At 39.1% G+C, this 17,615-nt stretch overlaps 1 protein-coding gene across 3 annotated transcripts in view; it reads right to left on the minus strand.

The window, feature by feature from the left end:
- Positions 1 to 17,615, minus strand: part of LOC139935476 (CD109 antigen-like) — a 63,209-nt gene that overhangs the window by 24,386 nt on the left and 21,208 nt on the right. The window contains exons 10-19 of one of the 3 annotated variants that reach the window (XM_071930104.1): positions 17,089 to 17,319; positions 16,142 to 16,342; positions 15,028 to 15,147; positions 14,278 to 14,340; positions 13,916 to 14,113; positions 12,754 to 12,903; positions 11,649 to 11,795; positions 11,083 to 11,146; positions 7,003 to 7,189; positions 461 to 578 (exon numbers count right to left, since the gene is read on the minus strand). In XM_071930104.1, the coding sequence (XP_071786205.1) occupies positions 461 to 578; positions 7,003 to 7,189; positions 11,083 to 11,146; positions 11,649 to 11,795; positions 12,754 to 12,903; positions 13,916 to 14,113; positions 14,278 to 14,340; positions 15,028 to 15,147; positions 16,142 to 16,342; positions 17,089 to 17,319 (1,479 nt within the window). Of the gene's footprint in view, positions 1 to 460; positions 579 to 2,093; positions 2,245 to 7,002; positions 7,190 to 11,082; positions 11,147 to 11,648; positions 11,796 to 12,753; positions 12,904 to 13,915; positions 14,114 to 14,277; positions 14,341 to 15,027; positions 15,148 to 16,141; positions 16,343 to 17,088; positions 17,323 to 17,615 lie in introns of all 3 variants that reach the window. The other 2 variants (XM_071930105.1, XM_071930102.1) reach the window with 2 other exon arrangements.

Here is a 17,615-nt window from a genome sequence, read left to right on the forward strand (position 1 = left end):
GGTTCAAGTCTCACTTCAGAACATTTTTTCCCTTGTCAAATTTCCCCTAGTCCATAGTCCAGTGTTATTTAAAGGGAAGGTACACGTTTGGTAATTACTCATAACAAATATTAACTTAAAACCTGACTTGGTAACGAGCATTGGAGAGCTGTTGATAGTATAAACCATTGTGGGAAAATACTCCCTCTGAAGTAACGTAGTTTTTGAGAAAGAGGTAATTTCTCACTCAAATAATAAAAGACTTCTAGCCAAAGTCTTTTATTCCTATCTGCAATGCACACAAATTCGTCCAACAAGGGTGTTTTTTTTCATCATTTTCTCGCAACTTCAATGACCGATTGAGCCCAAATTTTTACAGGCTTGTTATTTTATGGTTATGATGGGATACACCAAGTAAAGTGACAAGACTGGTTTTTGACAATTACCATACATGTAGGTGTACCTCCCTTTAAAGCATTACCTTTGCGGCTGATTCAGCAACACCGATACCCGTCTGTGTTGACATGGCAAATGCACTGGCTACCCATGATGTAATGGTATCAGGCACAGTGGTCGATACACTCACTAGCCCATTTGCTCTGCAATCAAAATGCAATCATGTTGTAAATTAATACAATTCAGACAAGCAGATATTTGTTTGTAGCTTTGCGTGGTGTGGATAAATAGCTATACATAAATAGTAAACTTTTGGGCACAACCATGCGTTAACCTCTTTTGTGGGAGTGTTGGCTCTGAAAAGAGCCGGTGTGGTTTGGGCGTTTTGAACAGTATATTCTGTTGCGACTTCAAGAGAATCAGAGCCAACACTCCAACACATGGTTGTACCCTCAAGTGTACATTCATTGTTACTTCCTAAGCAGATACTTGTTCTCAATTTAAAACACGTCTCATTTTGGAAAATCATAGCGTTCGGCCTTTGGTTGTCTTTGCGTAGACAAGTTCTTGTTTTTGCGCCAGGAGTATGAGCATCCTTGACAGACATGGCGCAGTAGAAATGCTCAATATTATTTTTAAAAATAATAAATAGCTCACCCGTTCTAATATGGGCTGAATAACTGGGACTTGGAACATGGTGGTAAGAAAAGGATCTAATATCAAATTGAAGTTTGTAGTAATCATGTAACTTTCTAACAAACTGTGGTGGTCCTGGAAAGAACCGGTGGTGTAACTCCACGACATTTCAACCAGTATGCTCCGCTGGTCTTCAGATGAAAATCCGACCTCTAACATGTCTAATTACCAATCTCCACTCACTCACACAAGTTTGTATACATCACAAACCGTGGACCTCCTGTTGTCCCTCTTTTGTTGCAACTGTGTACACGTTTTCCAACTGTGGACTTTTCCTGAACCAGGGACCCTATTGTCCTCTTTTGTTTATAGGTCCCTGGTTTGAATGTGTTTACCTCCTCACTCTTACTCATGTTGAGTCACCTGCTTAACCTCACAACACATGGCTGTTGGTCACGTGTGTTTCTTTTTCTTTTTTTTATAATGAGCAAGCGCCATGAGCACGTTTAGGGCGGATACCTGCGCTCACAAGACTCCATTAATGTATAAAATATGTTACAAACTCATCCAAGTTCCTCGGCCCAGCAAAAAGCTTTCTTTTCTCTGGCTGCTGTTTTAAGATGACCAGTGTTGGCTGCCTAAGGACAAACTGGCCAGTCAGGAGTTGCAGATCGATGTCTGTAACAGTGCTGTACTGTCTTGGAATAACCGTTATATCTTATTTACACTATTTATTTCTTAATTTTAAATAAACTGATCGATTGATTGATTGATTGATTGATTAGACAAAGCCGATTCACACAAAAAAGAGCCTGATAAAACAAAATTTTCAGGCCACAACTCATTTGTGATAACTTCTTTTTATAGGTCAGTTTTTATGTTTAAAATAAACTATTAAAACACACAAAACTCTTTCCATTTATTGTATTTCTAGTTACAAGCATAAATGTAACTTTTTAAAGAATTTTATTAATACAAAGAGACATTCATCAAAAGTGAACTGTGTTTGAAAACAAAGCGATAATTAACAATTAATAATAAACAAATCCACAACAATTTCATGATTTGAATAAGTGACATACCCAGCTACATTTTCACTCCATAACCATGTTTCAGGAAATTCTGAGCGTACCCGAGGTGGTGTTGGGGCAGACGATGTTTCACCCACTGACCCGCCCTTAAACTTAGCTTCAACAGGTAAACGTGGAGGAGCAGCATCCCCACGATCTAACGCTAAACAAAAAGAAGAGTATTCTCCACATGTCCGACAAGGCTCATAGTGAGCTTTGATCTTACATCTCCTTTAGACAAACTGCTGTAACATACATGTAAACAAGAGTCCTAAACAAACAGACAAAACAAGCCCCAAAAGAGCTTATAAATTACTAATAAAGGGAAAAAAACAATAAGAAAAAGAAAAAGAAAAAAAAACACAGTGGCCACAAGTTTACACAAAAGCCTGGCAGGACAGACAGACAGACAATGGCAGACAGACAGACAGACAGACAGACAGACAGCCAATGGCAGACAGACAGACAGACATTGGCAGACAGACAATGGTAGACAGACAGACAGACAGACAGACAGACAGACAATGGCAGGCAGACAGACAGACAGACAGACAGACATGTCAGACAGAACGACATTTGTCCTTCATAAAATGTCCTCTAATGGACAATATTTTGATACGAACTCTACTTCAGAATTCAGAAATTATTATTCCTTTTTTGGTTATGTGCAATACAGGTAGAGTTTTGGATTGACAGACACTAAAATGAGTAGATTGCAGCATTTTACACAATAGCTAGGCTAGTCCCAAGGACACACACTGAATCTACTAATGTGTTTATATCCTAACTGTTTTTACTTATTTACTTTTGTATTCAGGTACTGCATGTTATTACATTTAAACTGTATTTTCTCTAAGGATTTAACTGTATGGATTTTAATAGGTTTATTTTTTAAATTGTTCAGCTCCAAAAAGCATGTTCCATGGATGGGTGCTATACGAATTGTCATTATGATTTATAATTATTATAACACATATTCTCCATGATTTCACTGGTTGCCAAGAATACATTTCTTAAGAATAAACCTTGCCATGCCGACACCAATTCTGAACTTTCATTGAAGCAAAACCACCTCTCCATCAACAACACTAAACAACGACTTCAATTGATCGGACAAGCAACTAGGCACACTCCTCTCTCATTACTCCTGAACAAGAAGACCCAACCTAAAGAACTCTATCGTAGGGGTAGAGCACTTATGCGCACCTACCAACAGCAACTCTCTGATGACCGGGGGATGGTTGTTAATCGGACACACAACTAGGCATGACACTCCTCTCTCATTACTCCTGAACAAGACCCAACCTAAAGAACTCTATCGTAGGGGTAGAGCACTTATGCGCACCTACCAACAGCAACTCTCTGATGACCGGGGGATGGTTGGTATTGGATTAAACTAGCTTCATCAAGCCACTCAACGTGATAAACAATGAAAGGATTAAAACAAAATAATAAATTTGTAGCCGCTGAGCAACGCCTGTTCGCTTAGCGTGCACGGATGTCACCATGATTTAAAACGGCCAATGACCTACAGCCGATGACCTCATGAGTGGCATGGTCTGAGGATCGATAGGCGTGGTTTGGTCAGGGCGAGATATACTAGGTCGGGAAGCTGCATTCTCTACCTAAGTTTATATGTTTGAACATGTTTAAAATAACAACAATAAGCGGGGCAAAGTCGTAGTGAAAACGTCATTATCGTACAAGCCGTGTGATAGCATCATGGTGAGATTGCAGCATAGTCAGCAACCATTTCTAAGTAGAAAACTACAAGGTCGGTGTTGGTCTAGGGGGTGTTATAGTGGCAGCGATTCAGCAATACTTTTGACGTAGAAGCATCAAAGTTGTACAAACAAATGTTTTGAATTGAAAATGTTGTGTCGAGTCTTTAATTTTCCAAATTGCTTGATTTTTATGGTGATTGTGTCCCGACTTGATAATTTTTCTGAGATTGGGGTGATCGGTATAAAGATGTGTGAACGAGACCATTAATGGGGTGATCGGTATAAAGATGTGTGAACGAGACCATTAATGGGATGATCGGTATAAAGATGTGTGAACGAGACCATTAATGGGGTGATCTGTATAAAGATGTGTGAACGAGACCATTAATGGGGTGATCGGTATAAAGATGTGTGAACGAGACCATTAATGGGGTGATCGGTATAAAGATGTGTGAACGAGACCATTAATGGGGTGAACGGTATAAAGATGTGTGAACGAGACCATTAATGGGGTGATCGGTATAAAGATGTGTGAACGAGACCATTAATGGGGTGATCGGTATAAAGATGTGTAAACGAGACCATTAATGGGGTGATCGGTATAAAGATGTGTGAACGAGACCATTAATGGGGTGATCGGTATAAAGATGTGTGAACGAGACCATTAATGGGGTGATCGGTATAAAGATGTGTGAACGAGACCATTAACCCATGCAATGATTGTACATACCTTCAATGGGTATGTTCAGACAGCGTACTAACTTAGACCCGAACCGGTCTAACTTTTACGAGCAGCGGGGGTGGTCGTAAAAATAAAAACCCATTGCGTTCAGACAGCACAGAGTTAAACCCGATCCGGTTTATCTTCGGTTTTAAGAGGTCAAAGTAGACGCGACCCCGTTGCTCTAACATCCGGTTTTATTCATCAGATTCACGCACCGAGTATGCCGATATACTGAGTGCCCCATGCCCTGGATGATCAGACAGGGCACAATTATTGGATACAAATGGCTCAATCGAACGCGGTAACAGTTTTACCGTTAGGAGGATATGGGCACTTAAAACAAACATGAACACGACTCGAAATTATTTTTTTAAACAAACAAAATATTGATACAAACCGCCGAGAAAACTCACCAAAATATTGTCCATATTCCATGAAACAGAACACGTTTCATTTTTGTGTTTTGTTTTATACCACTGTTTCCGATTTAATAAATACTTTTAGTTTGTACTTCAATCGATTGGAAGTTGCGATCTCTCAAAAGCTGGTGCCGCGATTTTTATTCCGATTCGTTCATAAACACAACTATACACGTGCAAGTTACGTAAATACATCTACTTTGCAGTATTCTCCCAACTTCCCAACAACGTGGAGATAATGCTGGCGTAGGGAATTTCCCCTACACACAGCCTCGCGCCCACTGCAGTTCATTCTCCTAGATTGAAAGTACAGCACGCTAGTAACGGTGGCAGCAATAGAAAGGCACATCCACGGGATCGGTGATGATAACTATGGGATATCAGAGAGTGATCACTATGGGATGGCTGCGCTGTACATGTGAGAAGCAATACAAAATATGCTTCTTCGCTGCGCTTGTAGTATACGCATGAAAAACAGTTTCAATTTATTGTAGGACACTCAACAAAAAAAGCTTGGAAAATATAAATTTTGTTTCAGAATTTAATAAATCATGGGCGTGGGCCTGTGTTAAACTGCATACACCGATGTGATCGAGAGGGTTTCGCCAACTTGGTAAGCGGCAAGAAAGTAATATAAATACTCGGTGCTTTTCAGCATCAGGGGCAACAGAAACCGTATACAAGCACTCCGGGTCCTGGGCGTGTGCATTGAACCACACAATGGGTCGTCAGTTGTGAGTTAAAACCGGATGTCATTCTGTCCACACGCAGTGTTAAAAGATAAACCCGAACCGGTTTAGACTTAGACCGCCTCGCTGGACGGTTTAAGTTTTGGGGTTTAAACCCGATCCGGTCTAACTTTATTTGCGTTCACACGCACAAAAGTTGAACCCGAACCGGTCTAAGTGGACTTAGACCAACTTTAGTACGGCGTGTGAACGACCCCAATGTAGTGGTCCATTGATAACTACATTGTACCATACAAACTGTATGCATGAAGCAGACAATGTACCACAATAAACCAAGCAACCAACAAACTAGTGTGTCAAGTTTATGACATTACAATATATAAGTTCCACTCATTACTTTCAAAGCTCTTCATGGTCTTTCTCGTGTCGAATCTTATTTCCTACATTCATACTTTCAGGTTCATCCTCTTCGTTCTACTGACCAATCCCTACTAGTCTACTTGTTCCACTAAATTCTTTGGTCAAAGAGCCTTCCACTTCATTACACCTTCGTTATGGAGCGACTTACCGGTAACCTCTTCATATTCGCCAAGCCGACTCTCTTCAGATTTAAAGGGACTTTTAAAGACTCATTTGTTTGATCCTTTATTTTGTAGCGATTTTGTCATTGTTTTATGTTATTTGTTGCGCATAGAGGTTCCTGCATTGCACTATAAAAATTTCCGATTTAAATATTTATTTTGACCAGCGAGCTAACTCGGTGACCAAAGACAGTTTAAATGCTATGTTACAGCAGCAGGCTTTAATAGATGGTAATTCTGATTGGGAATAAAGAATATTGTTAGAATTATTTGAACCCTTACACTGATGCAGGCCCTTACTTTTTAATTGAACCAAAAACATCAACAACTGAAAACAAGTTTTCCCATTTAGACAGAAAATATTTGAGACTGCTTATTATCATATCCTAAGTTACAAAGCAAGTAAAGTAGGGGTGTATCTACAAACACGAAGCTGCCACTACTGATGGCATCTGTGTTCTCAACGCTACATACACTTTATTGTATGGTTCAAAATCATCGCTATGACACAGAAAGACAATAAAAGGGAGGACGCATTCCGAAGGGTGGTATCGGAGACTGCTGAGGATATCGTGGCAAGACAAGAAAACAAACGAATGGGTTTTGCAAGAGATGTGTAGTGAGATGGAAGTCAAATAGGGAGGGCTATAATGAAGGCCACAATACAGCAACATAATTCAACTCCAACTGACCAAGAAGAAGAAGTTTACAAAGTCATGGATGACAAAAGCTGGCCGACTCAAGATCAAATAAGACACTATCATGCAGACCGTGCCATACATACCCAGCAACATAATCACTCCATAACCAGGTTTCAGGGAATTCAGTTCGGACACGAGGTTTGGGCAGATTCCCACCATCGCCAGCTGGTTTCTTTGCAATGGCTGCTTCATCAAAAGCAACATCATCAGCTTCTGGCATCGCAGCAGCAGGAACGGGTTGTAACCCACCATCAAATTGAACACCAGACCCTTAATGTCATAAAAGCAATTAGTTAACAGGTTAAAAGAATTATTACAAGTGTCTCAGATGACAACGATAACATAAAATAAAATAAATGATCTACTTTTGGAACACCCCTCAAATGGCTATTACCAAAAAGACACTCATCATTTAAACAGTTCTGCAGAGTACGGTATCAGATAAAGAACAAATCATGTAGCTTGCACAAAAAGATTTGACTAGGCCTGCATGGATTCCTTGGCAGCTTGCACTAAGGGTTGGGGCAGCTGCTTTAATTGCTCAGCCTCCAGACAACACATACAACAACACAGCAGTGTTTAGTTTAGCCTTATGCCCACCAGGCTTAATGCAGGCGTCAATTCGAAGCGTGGACCCACCCTCCTCAGAGCTCGCAAAATATCGACGCCGTTTCAATGCCGAAGCCCGAGGTCAATAATTTGTTGTTATAGTGAAGCCGTAACGTTCTTTTTTAATAATTGTGTGAAGCGCTACCTATAAAGTTGATGAAAAGGGTAAAGCATTGACGAGCCTTATTTGCGTTTAATGTGACATTGAATCCACGACATCGGTCGCGCTGAAAGTATGTCAAAGTGGTGACGTTTCAAACAACTGGTAGTCGTGATGCAATCTTTGAAAATGGCCTGTTTTGAAATTCGCGCAAGCCAACTTGAAATTTACGTGCGCACAATTTTTGAAACAAAGTTTGCCCACACAAATACACACATTCTAACATCGCGCGCCGCACAACCTTGCAAACTGTATCCTGTGGTGCGTTCCACTTGCGCAAAGGTTTGCTACCTATCTCATTTCGAGTGGAACGAGGTGTGCGCCGCCAATGTTGGTGAAAGTTAGCAACGAGGCGAACTAGACTGGACCCCTGTCCTTATCAGCAAGGAGAGACGTCAGATGTTCAGGCTAGCGATCGTGAACGTACATGTACTTCTGAAAAACTGAAAAAGTGAAGCTTCGCCTATGGAAATAATTCAAAGGGTGAAGCTTTGTCTAACACATTTGCTGATAGAGTGAAGTGGTGGTGAAATCCTGACCCTATTTAATTGGCTCAGGTGAAGAAAGGTGATGATATGAGGAGGGTGGGTTTAGGCTTCAAATTGTCGCCTGCATAAATGGTTGCTGCCTTTGTGTTACATAAACGGTTTTGCCTGAGCTGAACTCAAGCCTGACTGGTCAAAGATTCACTTAGATGACATAAGCAATTTGCAATAAAGGTCTGAACTACGGCTTGAGAAAGAAAGAGCTAGGTTTTATGGCCGACATCTAACTACTGGGTTGTCGCAAAGGTTAGTCTAAATAACAGCAATGAACAACTACCAGGTGGCAGAGGGAGATGGGATGGGCCAAAAATAAGTCATCTTGGCTCACATGACTTGGGATCTCTGCGCTACATAATGTATTTCACCGTTTATGCGTTAAAGTGTACTATCTTCCAGTAGGCGCTAATCCACCAATCAGATGCTCGAACTACTAGGGGGATAAAAAGATATATACTACTTCCTCTGTTTTATATACTACTTCCTCTGTTTTTATTGCACAGTGCGTGTTGTGAGTGTCAATGCGTAACGCTCTGTATACGGACAGTGCAGAAAATTACATTCTAACTTGTGTGCGTGCATGCTGGTCGTCGGGAATAACGTTCTGAAATTTTAAACTTTGCACATTGCACGTGAGACTGGAAGATAAATTCGTTATAACACACACGCTCATGGAATACAACAAAATAAAGCGCGTCTGCATCCCATATCCAACTCGGCCTTCGGCCTCGTTGGATATGGGACGCAGAAGCACTATATTTTTCTGTATTCCACTCGCGCTTGTGTGATAACCTATAATACTTTCTTTGTGTATCTCTGAGAATATCTACATGTACTTGTATTATTCTTCTTTCCTTATTTGTTTACTTAAAATATCCTGTTACAAGAATCCCTCTCTCTTTACAAGTCCCCTATAGATAGTTCCCATACATGTATGACGTTAATCAGCCATCTTTACGGGCAATTTGGATCACACAGCCTTGTGTTTTGCGCAAGAGCGGCGTGCAGCACGCGCACATTTCACAAAACTCGTTGCCTGATTGGTTAGTAAACAGCGTGGTTGCATTAATAAACCGAGCCCTTGACTCGCCTGCAAGCCAAAATGCAATTTGCCCGTAAAGATGGCGTCTTTTGCTACTTATCTATTGAGACATCCAGCTGCTAATGTGACAAGTCTCTATAATTATAAAGAACTATTGTCTATGCACTCACGATAAGCTCACTACACACATGCATGTACACATATAAGAGAAGCTAGTAAACTAAGACAGTGAGACAAATGGACAAACAGAAAACAGTTAATAAGCAACAATGATAAACGGAAACAGCAAATTGTCTAAAGGATACCAGAGTACTAATAAAAACATGAAAAAAACAGGATTAGTGTGGCTAAGATCAAATTTCATAGTGCTACAACTTTAAGACAGAAAATTGTACTCGTTTGTTGAACCAATGTTCTGCTCAGTTAAACCAGGATACCAGTCATAGATTGTACAGTGACATGGCTGTTTGACTGGTAACCTTATTTTGCTTAAAGCATATGTACTTGTGCTTGCTATAGCTTACTATGTGCTTAAGCAGCTCTATGAAATTTTGCACAGGGCCAAATTTCATCAAGCCCATAAGCACAGAAACTCGCTCAGCACAGAAAACTCTGTTGCTTAGCAAAAATAGATTACCAGCCAAAATACTGTGTATTTGCCTTGGTGTGCCCGGTACTCCACTCATTTCTTGCTAAGCAAGGGATTTTGCTAAGAAGAGTTTTCTGCTGTAACAGCTCTATGAAATGTGACCCAGGTCAAGGGATTGATTTACAGGCAACCAAGTCAATCCAGCAATGCAATAATCATTCTCTTTTTTGAATTCCACAAAACCACGACACCCAATGATTCACTTTGGAAACAGTGCTCCAAACAAATTCCTTTTAGTGCACTGCAGCTGGTTGCTTCAAATGTTGCCTGTAAATATCAACATTTATAATACCACAAAGGTCATTGATTGGTGGAACATGCGTTATCATGTGTTGCCACACTTTCCTCCACAGTTTATAATGCAGTCCGATATTAATAGTTATTGGATGCATCACAGCATTCTTCTCATTTTATTATTATTATTATTGGTCTATTTGAATAATCTGAATAAAAACAACAAAAGGTTGATAACAAAGGGGCGTTATGTTTGTACCCTAGCAGAATCTTTCTCAAAGGTTAAGCCTCATTCAGATTATGAGACTGACCCCTCTGGAATTGAACATCAGGCAATAAACAATTTTTGTTGTGCAAATACTATCGGTTACTTGGTTTGTAAGCAGTTTGCAACAGCTAATTCTAAATGCTCTACCAATTAAAGGCAATTGGTTTTATCGCTTACATTGCCAAGTTTATCATTTGTTGAGATAAAATTTAAAAAAATATATACATTTATGACTTAAAATTAGCAAACAGCCTCTTGAAAAAGCTATCACCATCTACCGTTTGGAAACTGGTAAAAATGCTTTGGTTAAAGTACAAGAATCCTCTTTTCTTTTCCAAGCAATAAAGTTGGATCCAATTTTGATTAAAACCACCAAAGAGGGAAAACCAAACAATGACAAGCATTTGTGATTCCCCTGCAGTTTGGTGGTTACATTTATTGCAGATGATGCGTTCAATCTTTACCATGTACAGGTAGTAGCAATTTAATTGATGCAGTTTGTAGTGACTTGCAATAAGTTATATAGCACCCTCTCTTGGTTTTTATTGTTTAGTCTTGTTTTGTTACAAAATGGCTACTGTTGAGTTTATGTACAAATAACATGAGTTGTGTAAATAATAATTCTTTGTTTTTTTATAACAATTTGTTTGAGTACTTACATGGGTAGTCGATAACTGGCGTGCTATAGACCAGTGCATCAGTAAACACAAGCATTCCTGCGGACTGCAAAAACAATAATAACATTTTACCTATAACACCAACTCGTGATGAACATTGTATTCACTGAGTCTAAGATGTAATACTTCCGTGGGATAATTATTAATATTGATACTCCAAATACATGATGACAACCAAAGACCATAAGTATAATTCCTGAATAAAAATAAATTGTATTTGGTGTTGTAACAGAGAAGAAAATTATTAGAGCCGAATTTAAACCAACAACCTCCATTTTAAAGCGCTGGTGCTCGACCAACTGAGCTACATGTATCTATCCATCTGTTGGCTTCTCATTAAGTTTGACTGGTACCAGACTTGTTAATTATCAACCAAAAGGCATAAAAATAAGTTAGATTTTCCTTCTTAATTTCTTGGCTTATGAAAGTGAAACCAGAAACTTTGGCAATTTTTATTGATACAAGGCAACAAACCAACTAATCAATAATCTATTCTTATTTTGAATTGTAAGAAGCTAAGATATGTGCAAGAAACCAAGAGTTCTTACATCTAGAACAGCTTGAGTAGTATCTCCTTGATTAGGGAATGGGTACCAACCACAACACCTTGATGAGCGTTTCTTACGAAACACTGCCCCTTCAAAAGGATTGTAACTCTGATCTGTTGTGTCAAATTCTCCAAGTGCTTCAATCACCTGGCAAAGAGCAGAGAAAACATTGTTATCAGACGAATTCAACCCCAAAAATCATTTCAAGAAGAGTTTGAGTAAGGGAATCGATACGTGGTGAATCAGTTTTAAACTAGTGGTTTAAACCCGCCAAGGTCTGGTTCTTGATAATTTTACCGAGACGAAGTCGCGCTAAAATTATCAAGAACCAGCCTAGGCGGGTTTAAACCACTAGTTTAAACCGATTCAACACACTTTGATTCCAATTCATAAATACCTTTACCTTCAAAATGTTTTTTAAAAAACTGTAATTTTGAGAGTAAAACTCTGCTACAACTACCGTGCTAGCTTTCGCCGCTTGTCACTCCTCCAACCAACATTTTTATTTCAAATTCATAGAGCTGCTTATAGTAAGCAATAAGGCTACCAGCCAAAGAGCCATATACACATTGTGACTGGTATCCTGCTTATTCCTGCTTAATAGCAAGAACTTGTTAAGCAATATTTCTTCTCAAATGCACTGGGCACCTTTAGAAATTGTCAAAGACCAGTCTTCTCACTTGGTGTATCTCAAAATAACAAACCTGTGAAAATTTGAAAAGGAAGAAAAAACACCGTCTCACAAGTTGTGTGTTTTTTAAATGAGAAATTACTTCTTTTTCAATTATGTTACTACAGAGGGAGCCATTTCTCACTGTTTTATACTAGCAACAGCTCTCTATTGCCCGTTACAAAGTAATTGTTTGTATGCTTACAATTACTTTGAGAAATTACCAAAAGTGCCCAGTGCCTTTAAGCAGCTCTATCAAATTTAGCCCAGCTTAGCCAAAACAAGTTATGAAATTGACACTTATAGTGCACAAATAAAAAGACATTCTGACAACCATAGATGTTCCTTGACAGACTTTCAGCATTTTAACAAAGGTCAAAGTTCAAACCGGCATTGTGTATCTAACCCTTACTCAATAAGTGACCTTTGACCTACCTGGTTCTGTGTGATGTCATTTCCTGTCTTGAGGAGCATTACACTAGTGTCGATAGCAAGGATGCCTACATAGGAGTTTGCTTCAGCAGTGACCTCAAGATTAATATTATCTCCTGGTTTGACCTCATCTTGGTCGAAGGTCACGGTAACCTTATTAGAAAGTAAAATAAAAATGGTATGAGATTGGATCAAAGTGAATGCTAGACAAGAACTGTCAGTCCGCATAACGACACATTTTGAGAGGGTTGGTAACAGCAGGCATACATGGCCAATTTCTATTGTGTGCTTAAAACACATGTACATCTTAGCAAGTGAGATCATTGGAAGTTTACCCAGTATGTCTGAAGCCCATAAAGTTCAACAACTTTCTCATTGTAATAAATGAAGCCCTACCTTAACAATCTGTCTGTATTTTTTTTACAACCAGAGGTATATAGGTATATGTGCGACATTACATTCAGTTGAGTACAATTAGTGATTTACCAAATTTTTCACTATTTAAATCTATTCACATTTTATTAGATACATAATCGCAATAGCAAGACAAGAATCTGATTTGTTCAGCATTTCTCTTAACATTGTCACACGATGATGAGCTCAATAACAAATCAACCTTCATTGTTAATAATAATAATAGTAATAATAACACCATTTATAAAACGCCTTTTCCTAACTTTGCAAAGCGCTCTGAGAATGACTGGAAAAAAAACAAGGGGAGTGCAATCAAAAACCAGGAGGAAAGCCAAGAAACTATTGTTTTGGGAGTACAACTTTTGCTTGAACAAAGCAACTGACACTCGTACCAGTGTATAAAAAGGAAGTTTCCAAATGAATATCATGCTTTAGAAATTCTTCCTGCCAGCATGGCACTCCTCACCACAAACTTCTGCACCAACAGTGCCCCATTAAGTGCAGAATTCTGCTGGTTATAAGCCAAGAATTATGAAGTAAGCCGTGCCAAGAAACTTCAGCCAACTCTAGGTTTGAGCTAGCTGCTAGACAGGCCCTTTTCGAAACCAAGGCTCGATTCTCTCGTCTAAAACCCTGAGCGGGTATACACAAAGAAGGCGCAATTGTCAAAACAACCCCAGGGCCAAGCTAGCCTGAGCCGAATCTAAAGCCAAATCCAGTCGTTTCGAAACGGGCCTTAGAAATACCGTACCTCATTCTGGAAAGCTCCGTCCACGTTGATGTTAATGCTATCAAGAACAACTTCAAAATTCTCATCTCTGATGTAAGAGACGATGAGACGAGCTTGAGGTGCCATTTCATGAGTCAGCTCCAGCGTTAGGATCGTTGTAGTGGTAGAGGCAACGTTACTGACTGACTCCGATAATATGATGTTACCTTTGGAAACCACCTGAGGAATAGGGAGGGATAATAATTGCTCATTTGTATATCCATTTAAGGGAAGGTGTTTAAGTTTGGTAATCAATCTTAAAAATAGGGGCAGTAAAAAACCTTTAAAAATAGGGGCAGTAAAAAACCTTTAAAAACAGAGAAATAACATCTCTGTTGACTCACCTGATATGAGAGCTTGGATGGAGTCTCGGTTGTTCTGACTTCAAAGCTTGCCATACTCCCAGACTAAGGAAAGGAAAAAACACTTTACTTTCAATTATTCAGAATAAAAACCGAAATTACTAGACAAGGCAGAGAACAGAAAGTCCCTAAATGGTAAGACAATTTTGCAGTAAAATATGAGTACAACCGAGTTGCCCTTCTTTGTTATAATCCAACATTTACAACAATTAAAAACAGATCTCTATGCCACAGTTTTCATTTCCTAGTACCAATAAATCCTTCCATAACTCTTAAATACAATGGACATGTCACTTTTACACTCATGATAACAAGCCACCCTTACCCTTACATAAAACAACATCTGGCTGTAACGAACCCTTTATTATCTTTTGAGACTATAGGGGCCTCAGGCAACTGAAAAAGGCCAAAGTAACCATGCTTCATCATTTTCCTATTGCCTATGTTTTTGATACATGTACCTCCTTTCCTTTTTGGTGTTTTTTGCCATTTTGTAAAATCCCAATGAAAATAAGCATACATGTAAGATATTATGATCTACATGTCAGAAACAGTGCATGTGATGGTATGTTGGAGGGTAACCTTATTGTAGTAAGCATAGTTTCATTGTGCTTAGCTACTTTTTGTGCATATGCAGCTCTATGAAATTGGGCCCTAGGCTCTGCATGTAGGAGTAACACCAAAACAAAAACACTCTATGTAGAGCCTGCCCTCTATTGGCAGTATTCTTACCTGAAAGCTGGTTCCTTGTGCAATGATCTGCAGGAATTGGTTGCTAGGGGATACTGCTGGAGATAGAATCTCCCAAAGCTGCTGGGATGGGTCCTCATCAGTCTCGTAATAATACATCACCTTGGAAACAAGCAATAATCAAATCATTCAATACTACTCTAACTTTATTGATTATTCTTCTCGAGGGATAATGCAATTAAACAGATAGTAATTGCATTGGGGACACAGAATATCCGTTCATTGATGTTATGTGTTTACATCAGAGGTGGATTTCACAAAGAGTTAAGACTAGACTTATCTTGAGTTAAGACGAGTTACTCTTCCTAACACACCTTGGGACCAGCTTAAGTCCTCCTAGGACTACATAGTTATAACTATCTTTGTGAATATCCACCCCTGTGGTTTTTACTACTTCATGGTGTGCCTTTACTCTGAGGTATTTTTAAAATTAACTAACTATTTGTTTACTGATTCAAAGGTTTGCTGTGAATTTATCAACTGAAACTAGCTAGCCTTAATATTGGCCATCTCCTTGCTTTGTTCGGGAAGGCGAGTCAGAAGCCATTCAACCTCTGTGAAGCTGTATCACTTTCATTACTATGTTAGGTCACATACATAGGGGTCGTTCAGACACAGTACTAAAAAGTCGGTTTTAAGGCAGTTTTAACTCATTCGGGTTTAACTTTGTGTGTCTGATGAATGCTCTTAAAACTAACCGAATCGAGTTAAACCCAAATAAGTTAAAACTGTCGGTGAGGGTGGTTTAACGCTACACAACTTCAGGTTTAAAAAGACCACATCAGGTTTCACTCTCATCAGATGACCCATTGACCTCCATAATCATTACGTAAACACACGGTGGCCAATGAACGGAACAATAAACCGGATGTTATAGTAACAGGGTCGCGTTTGCTTTGACCTCTTACAACCAAAGATAAACCGTATCAGGTCTAACTCAGTGCTGTCTGAACGCAAGGGGAACAACTTTTACAACCATTTCGAAAGTTAAACCACTTCGGGTCTAACTTAGTACGCTGTCTGAACATACCAATAAAGTGTGGATACAGGGTTTGATTTCACAAAGGGTTAATTAAAAGGTTGAATCTAGACTTACTTGATAAGAAGCTCTACTGGAATCAGCAGGGAAGGTGAAATCTAGTTTGAGTATTCCATTCTCTGGTATAGATACTTCATTGATCATATCAGTAACTTGCGGCACAGAATAATCCCTAACTTGATGTTTGCTTGTCACAACGAGTTTGCGTTGGCGCTCTGCTGCGGTGAGTGGACTATCATCAACATGAGTAACTGACACCTATTACATGGACACAAACATATACCACATAATAGAAATACTAAGTTCAATGTTCGAGGTTCATTTTATTTCCACCGTATCATCAAATAAAATACACTATCACTCAAGAGCCATCAGTTTAAAGAATACAATACAGTAAAAATACATCAAAATGAAAATAAATATGATACCGCAGAGGGATCTTGTACAGCGCTTTATCACACCCCAAGGGGCGTATCAAAGCACTCAGTATTTTGTCCTGCAAAGGTATGTTGAGCTACATTTTTTGAAGTATGAAACCTAATCATTTAAAGCACCATGTGATGGTTTTATAAGGTGATGTGGCACAATAAAACCATGAAAATCGGGGCGAACCCCTTCTGTTTTTGATAACTGTACTGGGTTCTTCTACTTGTTTTGGTTCTTTTACTTGTTTTACATAACACACGGGACCAACGGCTTTAAGTCCCATCCGAAGGACTATCTATCATGTTTAAGTGTTTTGCTTAAGGACACAAGTGTCACGACTGGGACTCAAACCCACACTCTGCTGACCGGAAACACCAAAGTTGGAGTCCGGTGCTCTTAACTGCTAGGCCACGACAAGCCAACATCACTTCACATGATAGTCAGCGTTCTCACTTTCTGCCGACCAAATGCCAGTTAAAACATTTTTGAAAACCTTCTGATCAATAATTTTCTCATAATGCACCATTTCTACACTGTATGGAATAAGTTTGCATCATGAACAAATGAAAGATACTTACATAGGCTGTGTACATAAGACCAGGCTTGAACTGTGCTGGATTACCAGGTAACGCCATCACTTTGATTGGCTTCGCATAATAAGTCAGGACACCAGATCCACTCTGAACAATCCCTGTTAGAGATTCGGTCACATTGGCATTAACCTTTAACAAATATCCATCGTAAAATCCATATTCATAGAGGGTCAACAGCTCCTCTTTAGTTATTCGGATCTCAACATCATTGCCAATCTGCTGGGGATAGAAACAAATATACACAAATGTATGTAAGCAAATAAAATATCTAAAATACTAATAATTATGTCTATAATTAAAGGCAGTGGACACTATTGGTAATTACTGATATTGAGCATAACAGATTTATTTTTAACTCATGTCATGACATTAGCCCTAGTTTCATGTACAATGGACTGCACTACTGTGACCCTGAAAGCAGTTTATTTTGGCACAAGTTTAACATTTATCACTTATAGTGTCATGAAAAAGGCACAAGGGTGCATAAAATGCTTAGGTCAGTTCTGTTAACA

This window comes from Asterias amurensis, chromosome 3 (genome assembly GCF_032118995.1).
Source record: "Asterias amurensis chromosome 3, ASM3211899v1".
Lineage (NCBI taxonomy): Eukaryota > Metazoa > Echinodermata > Asteroidea > Forcipulatida > Asteriidae > Asterias > Asterias amurensis.